The sequence below is a fragment of the Parasteatoda tepidariorum genome, chromosome 1 (assembly GCF_043381705.1).
Source record: "Parasteatoda tepidariorum isolate YZ-2023 chromosome 1, CAS_Ptep_4.0, whole genome shotgun sequence".
Taxonomy (NCBI): domain Eukaryota; kingdom Metazoa; phylum Arthropoda; class Arachnida; order Araneae; family Theridiidae; genus Parasteatoda; species Parasteatoda tepidariorum.
The window spans coordinates 98656454-98678589 of record NC_092204.1 but is presented as its reverse complement, the minus strand read 5'-3'; the positions used below and the strand labels follow the sequence as shown (position 1 = coordinate 98678589).

The window sequence follows — 22136 nt, the reverse complement described above, 5'->3', positions numbered from 1 at the left end:
TATATATAAAATTTGAAGTTTCAATGACATTAGCATTTTTTTTAAAAAAAAGTAACGTTGAGTGAAAATAATATGTATTTTACCGTTTTATACTTTTATTTCAAAACAATATTAACTATGCTACACAATTTATGTTACAGTTTTCAATTTTAACAATGGACAGTTAGACCATAGATAGAATATTAAACTGTTCTTTGCCAGTAGTAAAAAATCTTATATGTTATGAGTTCGTTGCTTGCATGTTATTTGCAATGTAAAGATAAGTTTAATATATACGGTAGTTAATTTTCTTTTATTTTTAAAAGTATAACCCCTTGACTTGCTAAGAAATGTTGCAATTGCTTAAAAAAATATATATATATATTGTTTTAAATTCTAAAAATTAATGAGTGTACTTATGTATCATAAATTTCACAAAATGAAAAATTGAACATAATGCATTTAATAGATTGCAGTTACTTCTCAAGATCAAAATTTCAAATCTTTTTATACAGTGAAAATAACACGACTTTCCATTTTGTCTGGAAAAATGTGCTTTGGTCTTTAAACTAACGCATTACAGGAAAAAAAAGAAAAATAATAAATGAGAAAACTAAAAAAGAACGAAAGAAAAAATGAATTGAAAAACAGAATAACGGAATATATATTTTGGGCGAAATATAACACTGGACCCTGCGCTGAATTCTAAAATTTAAGTTGAAGTATTATAGTAAGTCCTTTATTTTATACGTGGTGAGCATCCTTTAAAAAGAAATAAACTACAGTATTTCAGAAAAGATAAAAATTTATAAACTAGAGTATTTACACGGAAAAGTTGCTTTGGTATTAGGTGGATAGAAGCATTTTTATATAAAAAGGATAATAGGCTTCATTTTTTTTAATTAAGAAATATTGTCTTCATTAAATTATAACTCTGCAAAGTGTTTTTGCTTTGAAAATATTAAGTAAATGCTACTATATTGTTATCATATTTACTGCATTAATAACTATTCAGTTTTTATAATTCATGTGAGAAATTTTGTTAAAAAATTAAAAAAAAATTTTAAAAAAATCATAATTGATACAATTTAAAAAAACGAATTTTCTTTATTGCTAAAAATATAATGAAAACAAAATAATAATAATAAAAAATATAAATATTAATTATTTTTAAGAAGTTAGGGAGTATTTCAGTACAGGAGTCTCCAATGAAAATTTTAATATCAATTAATTGCAATACTTTTTATTCCATTTTCATGAAAACCTGTTGAGATTATGTATATAACAGCTTATCTAATTAAAAAGTGTCCTCTTAAAAAAAACGCTATAAAACGCATATAACGTAAGTAAAAAATATATAGCGCTTTTAAAAACTAGTTTATGGTCACTTTAATGGCCATTACGTAGTAAAATAAGATATTTTACACACTCTAAATATTTCTTTGTTAGATTAGAGTTAGTTATCGGCAAAAAGAGTTTTGGTGACTGTAAAAATAATATTTCACCCGTAAAGCTATCATGACCTTAGAAATACATGTTTTATCTTATAATTTTCCCGTACAATACAGCAGCTGGCCGTAAATTAACTTTATGCTTGTGATAGTTACCTACATTTCAGCCTTAACGTTGTTTGAGAATGAGATGATTTGCTGTTCAGCTGGGGAACAAGTCTGAGAAGTGTAGTGCTGTCATCTGTGGAGGAGCGTGGAAATTACATGTTCGTTGCCCGTAGCCTACCAACGTGGAGGGAATGCGAGAAAGATGATCTTAGATGGCAGTTGGGATTGAATCTGAGATATTCGGGATTGTCGAAAAATGTAACCAGCATGAAAAAGGAACATTAATTGTACATCCCCGAATAGGGCGAGTTAAAACGATTTACATAGTAGCCTCGGCAAAATGAAGTTTTTTGAGATCCAACTACTACTAATAAGACTAATTTATTTCAAATAAACAAAATGTAGAATTCAGTTTTGATCATAGAATACTTTGAGTTTAGAAGTCGAATAAGTACTATAACTTCAAGTAAAAGAATAATTTTTAAGTACAATAATTTCCTTAATTTATACTTCATTCTTATGCGTGCAAACAATTGTCGTTAAGGCAAAGGTAAAAAGCGATTAATAAAAATATATTTAAATTGGAAATTGCAAAAATACAGATTTATTGAACAACAAAATTTTTAGCAGAAATTTAAATAACAAAATTGGATCAAACATTCCACAAAAGGAGATTTTTGCCACCCATGGTGAGAATAGCCTCCATAAAAGTGTAAATTTACTAAAAATAGGAGGTGCCTCTGCCTCGCTCGACAACTAATTTGAACCAATGAAACCATTTAACAATGAATACCATTATTTTGAAAAATAAAGATATACGTAAGTGTAAGTTGTTAGGTGCTCACGTTTCGTTTTAATCGTTATTTCAAAATTTAATTCAAGAAAATCAAATATTTAAAGTTTATTTTGAATTTTTATAATCTATTTTAATCGGATCGTTACAGCTTCTGGGCTTTTACATTTACAGTTGATTCAACTATTTAAGTGAACAGCGCGTACTACAAGGATTTTCTTAGTTGATTGTAAGTAATCATTTCAAAAATATATAAATAATTGCATTGTACTTAAATTATTAGTTGGCATTATATTTTCTAGAAATGATGCCTGTATGCAGAGATGCCAACTGCTAAGATTTCTCCGAAATATTTTATTAAGCCAATTTCCGAGAATTTACTAAGCAGACTACCGAGAATTCTTTCTAGTTATTTATAGATAGATTTTGGGTAAAACTACTTGTAAAAGTTCGATTTCGTTTTCTTTGAATGGTTGGATTAAAGAACATATCATCTGTTGTTGACATTGTTTTTCTGTACTCTAAGTCACAGAAGTATTATTCCCTCATAATTTTTATTATATTTTAATGCTTTCAGTATAAGTTTCAATAATCCTATACTTACAATTTGGAAAACAACGATCTTTTTTAATTTATAAAGACATGTTTGTTTTTTATTTTTAAATTGCATTTATTTAATATTTATAAGACTTTCTTCGAAGAATAGAACACATTTCCGCAGCAATTCGGACACAAAATTTCGCAATATTTCTCCTATATCTTTCCGTTTATTTCAGATTGCATTTTCTTCCATTTTTTAAAAAAAAATTAGATTAAATTGTTACTATTTTTTAAACTTAATAAGTCTTTTACTATATATATCACTTACATTACACTTACAACACTACATATCATATTACTTTAAAAAAAGTGTTATAATGTTTTTAAAGGGTTCATAAAGTTTCCTTTACTTATAGATTATATTTGTTTCTTATAATCAAAGTAAAATGGTAACACAAGAATATTAAGGATATAATATGTAGTTTATAACGAACCATTGCAACAGTTTAGTTTTTCAAAGAAAAGTAGTATCATTAAAGTGACATTAACAGTAATTTTTTTCACTAAATAATTAACTTTATTTTAAGAATAAAAAAAACAATAGGCATCATATTTGACCTTATTTAATTACGAAGCATACGCATTCGTATAACGTATACAAAATTCTCCAAATATTCCAATGATTTATATTTATCCTTTTCTTTAAAAACAACTATTAAAACTAATTAAATTTAAATAGTTTCAAAAAGTATTTTTTTTTAAAAAGAAACTTCTTATGCAGGTTGATCTAAATTCCTATAGTTTGAATACGGAGTTCGGATTCCTGAAAAATCGAAATTTAAAAAAGTCGTATAATTAAAATTTCAATTCTCAGGAACTACTCGATCAATTACTAATTTTGTATGTATGCCTTACAATTCAAATTTTTTTTCTAACCATTATTAAATAAAATATTAAATATTTACGAAAAAGTTATTTTTAGACAATTTATAAAATAACATACGGCCTTTATAATTGTGCGTTAAATTTTTTCAATCCACTTGAAAAGCTCTCTAGTCATTTCTCTGATTCCGGCAACTCCCTATATTTTGGAGTTCAGAAATCCGAATCCGACGAAAAAATAGCAGGTTTATTCAAAGAAAGTGCGTTTCCGTGTCCGATTTGGAAACTTAAAATATCACCCCTGCGCTTTTAATTAGCATATTTGAAGTCACCCCTTTGAACCATTAAGAATGAGTCCTAGAAGGTGAAGATCCGATCATTAGATCAAAAGTTATCAGGGTGGTCATTTTTTTTTTTTTTTTTGCGCACTGAACGTCTGAAAATTTATAATTCAAATCTGTTTATTTTTTGTGTGCTTTATCTCTAATTTATTCCATCATAATGCGAAGAGGATCCTTCATAATTTGATTTTATTAAATAGAACAGAATGTATTCTGATCTATTTCTTTACTCTTTGCCTTTCTTTCACTGTTATCAAATTAATTATTCCCAGATATTCTTAAAATAAAACATCAACTTCTTCTAAATTATTTCTCATTAAAGAATGTATTTTTGTCTCTATTTAGTACAGAATTTTGTACGAAAATATAAATATATATATATATATTTTCTTATTATCTGTTATTATATAAACTTTGTAAAATTTAATTGTATTAAGAGCTTTGGTTTTTTATTGAACAGATAAACTAACAAAAATGTTTAATTTATTGCAGCAATTTTATTTGTAATTGCCATAACGAATCGTGATTATTTATACTGTGATCCTTAATGAATTTATTATATCGCTATGATTTTATTGTTTTGATGTTCGCAAAGCATGAGTAATTAAAAAAAAATAATTTTCCTTCAGTTTTGATTTTAAAAATATTGTGTAATCATTCGGTTATGTTATAGTTCTTCTTTAAACTAGAGCTACATTTGTTGTGTGTGCGTACTTTTGTTACCAAAATTATATTTGTAAAACTTTAAAATATAATTGTGCTTAAATTGTCAGAATTTTTATTGACAACTGAAAAAACGCTATAGAATCTTCTATAAATATGATAAAACAGACTTTTTGTTTCTAATCAATGATGATTATGAATACACTTGAATGCATTACAATTAAAAAGAGATAATTTTATTGAAATAGTTAATCTTTATTTATTTATTAATCTATCTTTATTCAAATACAACGCAATCTTTTTGCAATATTGCCAAAAGGGTTATATACTTCAAACAATATTTTTATTTCGTATTGTATAACAAAAGAAAGAGAATATAAATATTTTAAGAAGGGCGCCAGGACGAGACTTGCCATAGGCTCATCTTTCCATAGACACGCCTATGTTCATGCTGGTTATAACATCAGACTACGGGCAAAAAACGCATCGGTGCCATGTCTCTCAAACACTTTCTACGTCAATGAATACGTAACTCTTTCAATCCTCGACAAATGGCTGCACTACACTAGATCAATTCGTTTCACAATTCGCCTTGATTCGATAAACAAATCAACCGAGTTTAAAACAACGTCAAAACCCGAATTAAAGATTATTCATACGGGCAGAAAGATCATTTACGGTAATCGACCAAAATTTAAGGGAAGACTATTTGCTTTACGGGCATTCAGTTATTTTTACGGTCAGAGACTGAATTACTTTTCATCGGTCACTGACCGTAATTCAGCTGTGAGAGTAATTGAGAGAGAGTGCCACGATCGCACTTTCAGTGTTTGCAATAAATGTAGCTCTGAGTATTATGAAATTTTGAATCGTAAAAAAATTTCATGTATATCGTTTTTTTTTTTTTTTTTTTTTTTTTTTTTTTTTTTTTTGAAACGTGCAATGAAACTTTTCGTTTAAATTCTAGTTAATTTTCTTCTTGAAGTTTAAATCTTTGAAACGAATTTTACAAAGAAGAATTTTTTAAGGTATTTCTTATATTTTATCATACGTTAAAGAATCTATAACCAGGAAAAGTACTGATTTTTCAAATAATATGTTCTTTTAAAAATGACTTTTTAAAAATTCGTGTCACACGAAAAAATACTATTTATTTTTTGTGTGGATTTTTTTCAAAAAAAAAAAACTTATCTAATAATTAACGCAGAAAAACAATTCGTTCGCTATTTCAGCTGGTTTAAATAATAAGAAAACTCGATAGTTCATTAAATGATTTCATGTAATAAAAAAGTTGTAAGAAACATGCTTGTTAAGTTCCAAATTAACTGAATATTATTTAAAAAGTACTGCTGGCTTTAATATATCTATTCATGTAGAGTTTTAATGGCGTATTACATAAAATGCTATTAGTAAATGAAGAAAAAGCAGAGTAAATAATATAGCAAACAGTAGAGTAAGAAAAAAATAAATAGGTAAGCAATATGGTCAGTAGTAATGTAAGTGATATAGCAATTACTAGTGTAGTAGTTTACCGGGCACAGTAAGTAATAGTGTAATAATGTAAGTAATATATTAAATAATAGTGATGTAGTGTGAGTAAAATGAGTTATAAAAGATAATCATGTCTGGAATCAAGTTTTATTACTGTCGCGTATTCCTTGATAAACGCCCAAGTCTACGGTAGTCTTAAGCTGGAACCACACTATCGATTTGATGTTTGATTAGCGGCATCAATAAACAAAATTTTGCTTGAAAATGTCAAGTTTCTAGTATTCGTTTGCTTCAAACTATTTTTATATAATAGATTTAACTGGAGTTCATATATCTAAAGATGTTGTGATAGTCAGTTCCACAACTCACTAGTAGATTAGTTCACAGGAGAGAATGACAGCGGCATTAGTATAGTTGGCTTGGTTCGCTAAAATATAGCTTTCACACACCACATCAAAATCCTATTCATTATATTAAATTTCGTTTCTTTTTTATATAAAAAAAACCCCGAGAGGTGGCATTCAATTACGTTAAAAATGCGCAAATTATTTCTTCTTCATCTTTTAACTTTCCTTTCGTACGTTTGAAAAAAGTTCAACTAACAGCAACTTCTTAACAACAAGAAAACTAACAGAAGATTTAATTTTTTTTTAAAACTTGTATTAACATAAATGACTTAAACTAACTGGCTGGTACATCTATCATATCTATCATAGTTTATAAAACGAATTATTTCACAAAATATAGAAATAGTTAACACTTAGTTCGTTATACACACAATACCAACAATTATTAGTATATAAATTCATAAATCTAAACACATAGAGGAGAGTGGGTAGAGGGTTGAGACCGGGTACCTCTATTATGTCGAAATTAATTCTGTGATCTAGAGGGAAAACTCTGAATTACACTTTTCTAGATCAGAAGAAGAATCTAATATATTGGCGCTTTGTTGTTGATTCATTCACGGTGCAATTGTTGATAAGTTTGTATCACTATGTCGACTCTCAAATGTTCTTTTTTTTTAAAACTAGCCTTATTTATGGGTTATTACAGTTATAAAAATTATTTTTAGTCCTTCTTATTATACGTTTACTAAAAATTCATACCATAGCAAACATAAGGATTCAGTCTAAGAGTAGCACTGTTCTGTTTCGCTTCAATAAGCTCTACTCTCGATGTAACACTGGGTACTACCCATTCCTGCACCGAGTACTATCTCACCCAGTTTTACACAGAGTCCGGGTACTATTCCACCCTCCTTGATGCTGCTGATGCCATAAAAGTTCCATTGCTACGCGGGAGGAAAATAACTACCTCACATACAAATTACATGCATAATATTCTTAAGTTATCGCATAAAATAGAAATGTCTGCCACTTTTTCACCGAAGTTCTTGTATTTCTAAATTTTTCATAGAGTCCCCCATATGCACCCGGTCTTACCCGAACCACTAGTCTCAACCGCTCTGTTCTACTACTAGTGGGGTAGACAGAGTGACTTTCTCCTGAAAAGAAATCATTAATAAAAAATGTAGTACCTCTATGACTTTTAAGGAATGATATTTTCTACACAACTAAACAACTTTATTTGTTTCTGACAATTTCTATTTCGAGCATTTTAGCTCCGACAGCTTTTCGAATCTTAGCTACCCGGTCTTAAATGACTTTTCTTTATGTTGTTAATACATAAAGTTTAAAGGGAAGTTTAGGGATGCATAGGGAAACTCTGTATTTACATTTTCCATCAAAATTAAGTTAAAAGTGGCTGTAAAAGTGTATAGCACATTTTCTTCACACGATTTTCAGTTTCTTCTGTAATTCTTAAAATAGTTCTTATAGAAATGTGAATGCATAGTATTAGTTCTTAAAGAAATGGTAATGGATAGTATTAGTTCTTATAGAAATGGAAATGAAGAGTAGAGTAGTTCTTAAAGAAATGGGAATGGATAGTAACAGTTCATATAGAAATGTGAATGCATAGTATTAGTTCTTATAGAAATGGGAATGAAGAGTAGAGTAGCTTTTAAAGAAATGGGAATGGATAGTAATAGTTCTTATAGAAATGTGAATGCATAGTATTAGTTCTTATAGAAATGGAAATGAAGAGTAGAGTAGTTCCTAAAGAAATGAGAATGGATAGTAATAGTTCATATAGAAATGTGAATGCATAGTATTAGTTCTTACAGAAATGGGAATGAAGAGTAGAGTAGTTCTTAAAGAAATGGGAATGGATAGTAATAGTTCTTAAAAAAATGGGAATTGATAGTATTAGTTCTTATAGAAATGGAAATGAAGAGTATAGTAGTTCTTAAAGAAATGGGAATGGATAGTAATAGTTCATATAGAAATGTGAATGCATAGTATTAGTTCTTATAGAAATGGGAATGAAGAGTATAGTAGCTCTTAAAGAAATGGGAATGGATAGTAATAGTTCTTATAGAAATGTGAATGCATAGTTGTTATTACTGTTGTTACTAATTCCCATCTGGTCTGACTCCGTCAGACCAGATCAATAAATCCGTCGACATTTAGGAAGTCCGAAACTAAAAGGAGAGAGAAATGAATGACGTTCCAGTTCAGCCATAAACAGTTCAAGATATGCTCAGTTGATGCCTGGTTTTGTTGGCATTTAGGGCAAGGAGGAAAGATCTTTTGATTGGCAGAAAATGTGAGACTTTTCAGGTGTCCACTGGCCAGTCGAGATAAGCAAGTGTTGGTCTGCCTGTCACCAGGAAGAGATACAGAGAGTCCTGGTCTTTTGCTTTATACTAGTAGTGAATAGGAGGAAGCAGCCACATTTGTTTGTTCTGGGCCTTTTTCCTTGCTAAAAGTTCAAGGTATGTAAGCTCTGAGGTGGAGGGGACTGGATGATCTAGTACCTTCTTTGCAAGAGTGTCTGCCAACTCGCTTCCGTGGATATCGACGTGGGACGGGATCCATTAAAAGTGGACATCATGCTGCTGGGAATCGAGCTTTACTTTTTGCGAGATCGAAAGGCCCAATTTTTGAGGTGCTGAATTGAACTACGGCTGTCGAATAGTATCCAAGCATTTCCAAAGTGCCCTTCACTCAAGATTTTCTCTAGTCTCCTGTCGATTGCAATTAGTTCGCTTCGAAAGACGGAACAAAAATCAGGGTTGTGTTGATGAAGAGTGTAGGTGTAGTTCTCTCGAGGTGTTTCAATAAACGCTCCACTGCCTGTCTATCCATTTTACTGCCATCAGTGTATATTTTGATGTCGTTTGGAGGGATTTTATTGATGATTTCCAGGGACAATTGTCTGAGGAAGTCAGGCACACAGTCTTTCTTATCAAGTGTGGTAGGGAGGGTTTCATGGAAACTAACATTGGAAAGATCCAAGCAAGTACTGAGATTGCAATGAAGATAAAGAGGTTCAATGTTTTCAGCGATTAACAGTTGTAATTATCATGACTAAAAGGACTGTTTTTCTTTAGCCTTTGATTGCAGGTCCAATAATTTATGTAGATAAAGCAGTTAAATTGCCTTGGTCTAAACTGGAAAGTGTATTGAAATATTTCACTAAATTAGCTTGCCTTTTAAAGTTAAGAGGATGCAGATCTGCTTCGTAAAGGACGATCTCTGAAGGACAGCTACGTTTCAATCCAGTGATGATGCGAGCGGCGCTCAGTTGAACCTTTTCCAATTTGCTTAAGTTAGATTGAGAAGCACAGCAGTAGACAGGATAGCCATATTCTAGAATTGGCCTAATAAGAGCCTGATAGGAAGTCCTAAGAGTAGTTGCATCTGCTCCCCAATCCCTACCAGCAATACACTTAATAATATTTTGGCGCTTCCTGGCCTTCGAGACAATATAATCAATATGTTTGTTACTTGTAAATTCGGGATCGAGAATGTATCCCAGGTATTTTGGGTGTTTCGCGTAGGAGAGCTTCTGGTGTTTGAGAAACAAGGATGGTTCATATTTATTAAGTCGCCTATTGGTAGTGAAGAAGGTGGTTACCGATTTGGTTGAAACTCAATTTGAGTTCATCTGCGTACTTGGATAGAGCTTCTAATGAGATGTTGAGTCTCGACTCAAGCTCGACAACGTCATCCCCGCTGACCCAAAGAGCAATATCATCAGCACACATTCCGATGCGAGACCCAAGAGAAACAGTTTTCTCAATTCCGGTCATGTACAGAGTAAAAAGAGTTGGACTGAGGACAGTTCTCTGGGGGACACCCTGGCTGAGATGAACCGAATTTGAGAGAGTTCCATTGAACTTCACCCTGATATGGTGAATGTATAGTATTAGTTCTTTTAGAAATGGGAATGAAGAGTATAGTAGTTCTTAAAGAAATGGGAATGGATAGTAATAGTTCATACAGAAATGTGAATGCATTGTATTAGCTCTTATAGAAATGGAAATGAAGAGTACAGTAGTTCTTAAAGAAACGGGAATGGATAGTAATAGTTCTTATAGAAATGTGATTGCATAGTATTAGTACTTATAGAAGGGTATAGTAGTTCTTAAAATAAATGGGAATGCACAGTGGAAGTTTTTATAGAAATATGAATGTATAGTACAGTGGCGTACGCAGAATTTTTTCAAGGGGGTGTTCATAATTTTCTGAAACTACTAAAAGACATTCGAATCTGTTATAAAGCACTATTATTTCCCTAATTTAGACAGCTAGACAATTTTGACTTTTTATTTAGACAACATTGTTTAGTTAAATTTTGATTTGATTTTTTAAGTTTAAGAACAAAATGTAATATTTTCAAAAAAAAGTTTAATATCATATGGGTGGAAAGTAACACTTTGAGGGCCACTTTCACATTCATCAGATTTTGTTATGCTAGAAACGTTTTCTTCAACGGAAGTATCACATTTCTGTACAACAGAAAAACTTACATTGGTACTAGATGCTGTCACCTCACTAATTTCAGATCGTGATTTTGTCTCAAAATAATTAAAAATTGCTAAATTCTTGCGTTAAAAATTGTTAAATCCTAAAGATCCAAGAACAGCAAATATACGTATATATTGGCTCAGAAATATCCGCTATGCTACGATCTCAAAGTTTCGAGCTGGAATGAATAACTTCAACGAGCACAGTATCTCTGGTATTGTTACTGATTTCTTCATTAGTCGAAATACTGGCGACGACGGTTTCGACGACTGAATGAACATTTTGTTAAGACAAAACAAAACAGATTTAGCGACAAGCTCCAAAAGACAAGCGGCAGAGATAACTCTTAGTCTGACTAACTAACTCCACTGTACTCCGTTCCCCCTTTTATATAATTTTTCACCGCGTCTCCAAAATTCTCGAATTGTCTCAAAGACGACAGAATGTCTAGGATTCCAGAATCATCACGTAAAGACCTCGCGAATGACAGCCAGTCTCGAAAACTATACTGGCAGGACAGAAAGGAACCAGTTCATAACAGTATCACGTCAATTTGGTATCAAAAGTACAATCCTATTATAGTAAATGTTTTTTCAGTATTCTGAGAAATACCGTGAGAAAAAAAGAAGGGCATAAGGTTAATAAAAATATATAGTCTTAAAAAATAATAGCTCGCATAATTTCTACTAAAATTTTATTTTTGCCATTTTGTCTGAGCTCAAGGGGGGTGTTTAAACCCCTAAACCCCTCCCTTGCGTACGCCACTGGTATAGTATTATAGTTCTTATAAAAATGTGACTGCATAATGGTAGTTTTTATAGAAATGGGAGTGTTAGGTATATTAGCTCTTTCAGAAATATGAATACATAGCAGTGGTTCTTATAGAAATGGTAGTTCTATGAAAACTAGAGAGTAGTAGCTCGTTAACACTTTGAAGCATATGGGGCACTGGTGTCCTTTTTACATATTTTTTGTAACGCTCTAATTACATGCAAAAATATATTTTGGTGTTTCTTAATAAAAAACACAGTCTAATAGTTACTAAAAAAATCTGTTAGATTATCGGAATTATATTTGTACAAAATAAAAAATCCAAAAAGGGTAGATTGAATTTTTTTCCCGATCCTATACAAAAATTTATCAATAACTGATATTGTAAATTAAAGAAATTTCGATGATAAATAAATGTTTTCTTACATCTAAATAACTGCAAATAAGCGCAAATTTGAAAAATTATTGTTTGGAAGTGAGCCGTGTTTGGAAGATTTTGCCTTAAAAGCAAAAAAAATAGATTAGGTGTTTGTTTCATGCTGTATTTCATAACAGAAAGTCATTAAAATGCAAAATATAATATTTTTCTCTTAATCTGACCTTAATTAATTGAAAATAATGAAAAAAGTGTGAAAAATATGTTTAATAAAAATTCAGCTTTAAAGGTTAAGAAATGTGAGGTCATAGTTTTTGTTTTTATAGATATGAGAATGTAGGATATTTCAATACTTAAAAGAAATGTAAATACATACTATAGTAGTTCTTACAGAAATGTGAAATTTGTAAAAATTTCTGCATTTCCATAATAAAAGTTCTTATCGAAATGTAAATGCAGGGAATGAAGTTGTTCGTGTAAAAATGTGAATGCATGGTAGTAGTTTTTTAAAACAAAATGGAGAATGGAGGGTTTAGTAGTTCTTATACAAATGTGAATGCAGTATTTCCCTCATACTTTAATAATTAGGTGACTTAAAAGAAATGCAAATGCATACTAGTAGTTCTTATAGAAATATGAAATATGTGGAAAAGACTATTTCTATCGTAGTAATTCTTATAGAAATGGGAATGTAGGTGTATAGTGGTTCGTGTAGAAATGTGAATGCATAGTTTTTTTTTTTTTTTTTTTTTTTTTTTTTTTTTTTTTTTTTTTTTTTTGGTTTTTATAGATATGAGAATGCAGATATTTCAATGCAGGATGCATAGAAGTAGTTTTTTTCTAAAATAAAAAATGGAGAATGTAGGATAAAATAGTTCTAATAGAAGTGTGAATGCATAGTTGTAATTCTTATAGAAATCGGAACGTAGGGTATAGAAATGTGAATACAGTGTTTCCCTTAACAATAAGGGGGACATTGGAAAACACTCATAAAATAGAAATTGTTAGAAACCTTCACTACCTGCTCTACCTCGGGGATTAGACTCACTGTCACATCTGTGATGTCCCAAAGAATGGAGCTTCTCCGTAAAAGATTGGAATTTTTCAGCCAAACTGCTCAGGTGCTTCTCTTCTTTTACGGGGGTGTGGTCTTTGGCAAGCTCAGGGAGGGAGCCCCCACCTCCTCCCGCCGTTGTGTGGGACGTGATGGGGGCGCACGCAGCAGTCGACGTCACCGCCGCCATCTGCAAATTCAAAATTAAAAATATTTAAAATAAATCAATATGTTAATTTTTGCAAAAGTATTGAGAAAAAATTGATAGGGTAAAAATAGTTTTGATTATTTTTTTTCCAGCTAAGCTTTCCGTTTGATCAAAAAGAAGCTTTACCTTAAAGTGGGACAGACAAGTGGTACCGTTCTTATACCCAGATCAGTGTTCGGTAAATGGTGGCTCACGAGCCACACGTGATATTTTTGTTGTTTGAGAGCTAGTACTTCGATTAAGAATGTTTGATAGAGACTTTGGAGCACAGTTTTCTAAGCACTGGTCTATATGTCAATCGGTAAATGAAATTGCTAAAGCTGTTACTTAAACAAGTTCTTCTAGTTCCAATAACAGTACACCAATGATGCATAATTAATTATGGTAATAGGTACAGATTAAAACACGGAATAAGTTTTGCATTTAAAAGTTAAATTAATGGGGGAAGTATTTTTAATAAGTTTTAAAATATGCTTGTATTGGTACCAAGATAATTTCCATAGGTATTGTGAAAAAAAGTTTTTACGACCCAATGAAAGGGATGAATACCGGAGAAAATTGTTGATTATGATAATTTTTGATTTTCAGAAGTTGATCTCAAGCTATAGTACTATTTTAAATGAAATTGGATATAATTAATTTTAATTTTGGAGGGAAGGAACGAACATATTTTGGTTAAAATAATCACATGGAGGGCAACAAATAAAAAAATTGAGTGGAACTGTTTTATCGAAATGAATTATGTCGGTAAATGTTCATCAGTTTTGAGCGTAATTTTGTAGTATTAATAATACAGATTTATAAATAACGCACTTTTTTTTCTCCCCGTTCGAAGAACGAGTATTCAGCTAGTCAATAATATAAATAAATCTTGCTTGTTATTACAAGATATAATAACAGATAAACGTAATAATAAATAGACAAAATAACAGACAAACATAATAAGTTATAGATACAATAACACAGCTAGTCAATATTATAAATTAATCTATACTTGTCATTTACAGGATACAATAACAAACAGATATAATAACACAGCTAGTCAATAATATAAACGAGTCTATGTTTGTTATTACAATGCATAATAATAAACATATATAATAACATAGCCAGTCAATAATAAAAATGAATCTGTGTTTGTTATTACATATATATAATAACATAGCTATTCAATAATATAAATAAATCTATGTTTGTTATTACAAGATTCAATAATAAACCGATATAATATCATAGTCAGTCAATAATATAAACGAAACTATGTTAGTTATTATTCAATAACTTCTAAAATCAATGGAATAAGTATATCATTGTTTGTGATAGAAAGAATATATTATTACGTCTACAATAAAATCATTTATAGATTTAATTATTTTCTTAATGTATAAATTCCAAACAAAAAATACCTTTTTAGCGTTAATTTCTTTTATTTCATTGAAAACAATTTTCGCTATCAGACAATATTAAAAAAAATAATAATTATGAAAATACCCAAAACCAATCCCAGATCATTTAATTGTTACTCAAAATGGACTAACAATTAATTTCTTTAGAAACAATTTTCATTCGTATATTCTCAAAACTAAATTATTTTTTTTTAGTAACAGCAATCCCCGATTTCATTTTAAAAAAAAGAAGAAAGAACTCAAAGCCATTAGATAAAAGGAGTGCTTAAAACTAAAACCGCAACAAGAGTAAAAAGAAGAAAGAAAAGAAGAAAAAAAAAGAAGAATTTGTCGCGAAATTCTCTTAGTTAAGAAAACTAAATTAGCAGGAGTTTATGATAATCTTTTCTAATGAAGGTTTTCCCAGATAATGGTGTGCCTCTAAAAAAATGTGCCTTTTACTCTTTTAAAGTGAGGCATTTTAAAAGTGGATGAATGCATGTATGAGACACTGACATAGTCAAAAGAACTTTTCGGTCTGTTAATTTTTTTTCGATATTCTAATTTCTTTTCTACAAAGAGAGGAGTTAGTGAAAACACCCCTTTGTGTTAATGAAGAAAAGAAAAAAAAGAGATTACACAGGATTTAATTGTATTTTGTTTAGAATAATCAATTGAGCTTTTTAAAAAAATTGCGATTCTTCCCTTTAACGTCGTTCAGTAAACATGGATTTCAATAGAAGGTTTTCTTTCATGATGTTAGGAAGAAAAAAAATCTTATTTTAGCTGCATTACAGTATTTCCTAACTGTTCTATTGTTGTAAGTCAACCAATATCTATCGGAGCCTAATGGCTTTTGAACAATGTATTGCGTTTAACTTGTACGCAAAATTATAAATGTGTCATATCGATTTGTGGGACAAGAATAAAGTCCCTTCAGCTGAAGACTATAAGTTAAGCGACGGAATTTTTTGCGGCATAATTTTTAAAAGTTGAAAAGTCCATTCGGAGCTAAGTGTCGTTTATTATTTTTTTTACGACTTTAATAATCATCATTTCATTTTAAAATTTAATGGAATTATAGTATTAGATTATGTAATACAAATACTCAAATGAATAAACTTACGCTAATATTTTTAAATTCATTCCAACACTAATCCTTCAATATCTCAATATAGGAAATATGACTTCCATAGGAATAGAATATATTGAATATGGGTATAATGTGTAAGTATTATTTGTTCTAATATAAAGACCATAATTATTCATTGTTAATACTGTTTTTCAATTGGTGTTTGTTTCATTTGAACTAGCACAATTTAAAAAAAAAAAGCTATTCCTGAATATTTGGTAGACATAGCCATGTTTAAAGCAGCGTCTTCCATACTAATAATTAAAATGATGCAAAATTTTAATTTGAAAGTGAACTATTAAATGAATAATCCCAAAAAACTGGAATGGAAAGATATACTGGGTGATTTAAAAACGTTCTTTACTTCACAATTATGAAGATGGAAACAAAAGTTGTGTTACACATTGTAACAATAATTTTTGAGGCACTAATAAGACTTTGAATTCTTCACACTCTTTATTGATAAGAACTTTTCACACTCCACGGTTTGTTCTACTTTGAATTCTTCACACTCTTTATTGATAAGAACTTTTCACACTCCACGGTTTATTCTAATAATGTTTTTGGACAAGTCTTCAGATTCTCATGACTATGGTTCAGGATTCTAGGAGCAGATAGAGCCGAATTCCAACTCGAGGGCAGAGACACCTACATCGAGATTTTGGGAAGGAAGTATTGGAATGGTGGCAACGACAGTGAAGAGTCCCTTTTGAAGTAATTTGATACCTCAGTCGATGATGTGAGTTGGTGAGGAGCGGAGGCTTCGGCCTGCCGTTGTTCTCTCCAAGAACGTGGAGCAACGTTTGAGTTTCAATGAAATGAAATTGTGATAATTTTCAGGATCCATCTTGATCCGTAAAGTTTATAGCAGAATACAATGATCTAAATTAATTTTTGATTTCTACATTAATGTAAAAAATATTAGAAATATACATTTTTCGTGTACTCGTGACCTCAATTTGTAATGATGGAATAAATTTGTGTAAGTAAATCTTTTGTCGTTTTCTTAGGATTATGATTCTTTTTTATTTCAGCTTAATTTACTTATATCTAAATTTAATATATTTATTTTCCAGAGACTCTTTTTAGCTTTGTACTACCACTAAATTGTTAAGTTAACCACCACGTGTGGTAGTAAATTTAATCAGTTAATTGCTAGGTTGTTTAGGATGATTGTATCCAATATTTTATCTAATTCTATTAATACGGCTAATTTGATTAAGTTTTATCTAATGATTTTCTCTTTGTTCATTAATGATATTCTACTTCATCACCATAAACTTTAATTCTTTTTTTACACCACACAGCGCATAATAAGTTGGCATGTTTGGGAGCTGCTTTCATGAAATGTTTCTTATCGAATCATGAAAACCGGCGCTTATTTTTGAGCTCTCAAAAAATGCCAACTTTTATTATAATTTTCATAATTTTGAAGGAATTAAAGTATTATCAAGTATATAAAGGTCATTGTCATCCAGGATACGTGAACTGTTACGATGCTTGTGATGCAAAAAGGCGATAATCGATAACAATGAAGCAAACTGCCAATATTATATACCGATGTTGCAAATGCGAAACAAATGGGTTAATCATTAAAAAAAAATCAAATTTTGTTTTTAAAACCATGAGACTGCAGCTTTCTCTCCAAAGCTCAACTCTAATTTTGCGATTTTTGGAAAATACTAAAATTTTTATTGTGATAGAATTATCCAGATTAAACTCAGAATGTTGGCCAACGATTCAGCAATTTCTTCTTAGTTTCTTTACAACATTTGTCGCCAATTCAAATGATTTTTAATTTTTTTGTTTAAACACTTAACGTGAAGGAACATGTGCAAAACAATAGTCGTTTTAATTGAGCATTAAACTTACATTATGGAATGTAGTATTTTTTAAACCTCAGACGTACAAATAATACTAAGTACATATATTACAAAATTCGGTTGAAAATTAGGAAGTCCATAATTTTTACGATGATCATTTTATAATGATAGTGGACGAACAGAAGTATTATTTGTGGTAATTTAATGTTGAATTTTAATATTGTCAAAACGGCAACATACATTGACGTGTACAGTCAGATTCTCGATGTTACATTTACAACCTCTTTTGACAACTATAGTACAATATAATTTTTGCTTAGACCTATTAGACTATTTCATTTTTGTAAAGCTAAACATGGGTAATAAATTTTTAATTATCATTGGCATCTCAAGGTCACATTTTCTACCTTCGTCTCCCTGAAAGTCAACAACGTTACTCTTTTTATTCACACGGCAGTTAAGGAGTATCTGCAAACCAAAACTGAGCAGTGGTGGTGAGAGAGAGCACTCGCCTCTCATTGAGGTCACCCAGGCCAGGTTCGAATCCCAGCGATGGCTGTCGACACGAATTCCGTACCCGGTTTGAATCGATCACAGTGCTGACGTAAAATATTCTTAGTGGTAGACGGATCATGGGTTAGAGTCCCCTTTCCGTCAAACTAACCGTGGGAGATTTTCGTAGTTTTCCTCTCCATGTAATGTAAATGTGGGTTACTTCACTCAAAAAATCTTTCCCGACCCAAATTTCTTCCAATACGCATAATTATACATATACGAATATTATATGACAAGAGAACTCCAGGCGTTTCCTTGGATTGGGTTCAAAATTACAAGGCTACAGAGCTGAACATTGGCAGTCACAAACTGAAAATTAGGTCGGTTGTTCAACGACGGTGATGTATAGATAGATATAACCCATAACTTTATGTTATTATAATGTTATAATAATAAAGTACTGCCGTGGAGAAAAAGTCAGATTAGTGGATACCATGGTAACGCCTGTATTATATTTACAAAGAACATAGTATTTCTATCTTAAAACTGCAGACCAAATGAGTCGTACCTGAGTATAAGCTAACCATGGTACATTTTTTTAAAAGCTACCCTAACAATTGCGTAACCGGGATATCTCTCCGATCTGTCGGCAAAATGTTAATTTAATATATTATAGAATATTTTAGAGTTTCCAAAACGGGTTTTTAAAAGGATTTGTTTTACTCCATTTATATTTACCCCTAATTAAAATAGTTTCTCAAAATAACAGATTCCATTATAATTATTTCTTTTTTCGAATCTAACTTCTCAATCTGGTCAGAAATTCGATCGATACTGCTTATAATAGAGTTCCCTGCCCCACGAAAGTGCAAAGAAAAAAGAAAATTCATTTGCTGATCGGAACGGTAAAGGAAACCGTTCTTCGTTCCATTTCTGATTCAGAGAAAAAGCAAGCGATACGCCTCACACGTCCTTTTCAAACTAGTTTCTTCCGCCATCTTAATGGAATCACGAAACGACACGTGATGGCTCTAAGAGGGAGCAGAATAAGTATACGAACGACTATTAAAGAACTTTTTTCTTTTTCGTGTGGTTTTAGTGAACCTAATCGCAGATATACACAGAGACTTCACTTCTCCATCGATGGGCTATAATTTCGAAGGTTTTTCTCTGATACTTTTTACAGTCATTACTTCCGTACTTCGGGAGTTGTTCTACGAGTGTTGGAAAGTATTTTCATTCGAAACTTTATTTTACCGCATTTCGAGTCACGTTGAAACTATAGAACACATTGAATGGAAAGAGAAACATTTTAAACAACGATTCGAAAGATATGAACCGTGTATTTGAGTTTTACAGATATACTAAACAGAGATAAGCAAGAGATTTAGATAGGTGAGAGTGATTTTTACTGACAAAAGAAACTCAAACACTTAAAGTAACTTTTTTTAAAATTAAATCCCTTGGACACTAGAAAAGGCTTTAATAGTTTTAATTGCCATCACTAAACAACTCAGAGAAATTTTTATGAAAATGTTCTCAGAAAATCTGAAAACATTTGACTCACTGTTTTAATCTACTTTTTCTTCAAATTCTCTATAAGCTTTATTTTCCACAGAAAATCTTCAAAATGAATTCTCCAAATTTTCTGCAAAATTAGGCTTAAAAAGTGGGTCAGATAAATTCCGATTTTTCCTCTAATTTTATTGATGATCTATTAAGTCTTTAAAATAACTTTGTCTATGAAAGATTTTCGGATGTTTCAAAGGAAAATGACTATAACCTTTAAAATAACTGGGAAATGTTTACGAATCTGAGCACATTATAAGTAAAAGTAAATGCAAAATTTCCGAAGAAACTCTTAAAAGTATGACATTTTCTGAAGAAACACTTAAGATATTTTGTAGAGAGGTAGAACAAAGGATAATTTTTAGGAATTTATCTAATGATCTGAATGGTGCCATTTCAAGATAATATTTCATCACGGAGAAATAATTTGGAAAAAAATATTCCGTGATTAAATATAATCTTTCTCCAAATAAATGGTTTCTTAGAATAGGCTTGATTCAATAGATTTAAATGCAAAGGGATAGATACTATAAATAAATTTATAAATTTATCTAATGATCTGGATGATATCGCTCCATGATTATATTTTGGAAATCATTACCCCATGACGTTTCCATGACTACTCTATTTTCTTCAAATTACTATTCATCAATCCACTAGAACAGGTTTCAGGACATTTAGAATTAGATAGGTTAATTGTATATCTAATCTGCATGATGCTAATCTAGAATCATAGTTCACAGTTGAAAAATTAATTTGGGAACCAATTCTTGAGGCTTCAATCTAAAGTTTCTTCATTGGACCACTAGAACAGGTTTAAATACATTTAACCCTTTTATTATTTATGGTAGTCCGCTCCGCTGAAATGAATTCACTGAACGGTGCACCACGTCGCAAAGTGTGCACATTGCACGTCGGTAAGCTAATATTTGGATATTTGGAAATTTGAGATGACATTTGGAGATTTTGTGAAAATTAAATAAAAATACAATTCGGAATAATTCAGAAATATGACAGTAATTTAATTCAGTATGATAAATTTTAAAACAAGGGTCCTCAAAACTATATTACTGTTTCACACTCATACTTAGATTTTCGTCTTTTGTCTTTTGCACTGCAAATGACGCACTTTCTATTTCGGTTTTTTTTCCTACAGATCTATAACCGAAGGAAAATGTCTTTCCGACTTAAAAAGACTTAAGCGCTTTCAATTTTATTTTATTTTATAACCGTCGTTGAACAGCCGACCCAATTTCATGGGTTTACGACTACATACGTTCAACTCCGTAGCCTTGTAATTTTGAACCAATCCAGAAGACAAGGAAATTCCTGGATCAGTACCCCCAGAGGTATTGATTTGTTGTGGGAACATAGAGGACATGGAGACTCGACAGATTTAATGTGCATCAGTCACCATTTACTACACGGGGAGTCTTCGGCCGGCGAGGATCGAACCCACGACCTCTTGGATATGGGCCCAGCGCCCTGCCTACCAGGCTATCCCGGCCCTGAAGCGCTTTCAATTATCCATATTATTGATCTGATATAGGCCAATGGAATATTAGACAGTAACAGTCTGAAGCAAACTGTTGGTTATTAAACAGTATCACGCTGACGCAGGCCAAATACAGCGCTCCTACGCATGCAATTCGTCACGTGGATGTGGGATAATTATGGCGCTCATACACGCAGGACTTCAGCGTGATGCAGGCTATATACGGCGCTCGTACCCAACGGAAACACGTGTATGTTGGCTATATATGACGTTCGTACACACAGGACGTCACGTGGATGCTGGCTAAATACGGCTCTCGTACATAAGAGAAAAGAGTGGATGTTGACTAATTACGACACTCGTTCACACAGAGCATTGGATGCCGGCTAATTTCGATGCTTGCTACGAAAGGGTAAGAAGTAAAAAAGCGTTCAGTATGAGCGAATATCTCTAATGATCTGAGTGATGTCAATTCAGAATTGCATTTCACCGGTGAAAAATGTTTGGAAACTTATACTTCATGTTTTAATCTAAATTTTCCTTAAGTTACAGTTCGATAGACCACTAGAACAGGCTCCAATAATCTACTTTTACGTTTAGATTAGTGGACAATTTTAATGATCAGAATTGTGTCACTCAAATTTTCCAGTTTAGTTTTTATAGTTGAAAAATTATTTTAAAATAATACTTTATGTTTTCTTCA

At 31.2% G+C, this 22136-nt stretch overlaps 1 protein-coding gene across 1 annotated transcript in view; it reads right to left on the bottom strand.

The window, feature by feature from the left end:
- LOC107444500 (diacyl glycerol kinase 1) overlaps positions 1–22136 on the bottom strand; it is a 411787-nt gene that overhangs the window by 131881 nt on the left and 257770 nt on the right. Inside the window, exon 7 of the mRNA XM_071186108.1 lies at positions 13294–13516. Coding sequence (XP_071042209.1) covers positions 13294–13516 — 223 coding nt within the window. The remainder of the gene's footprint in view (positions 1–13293; positions 13517–22136) is intronic.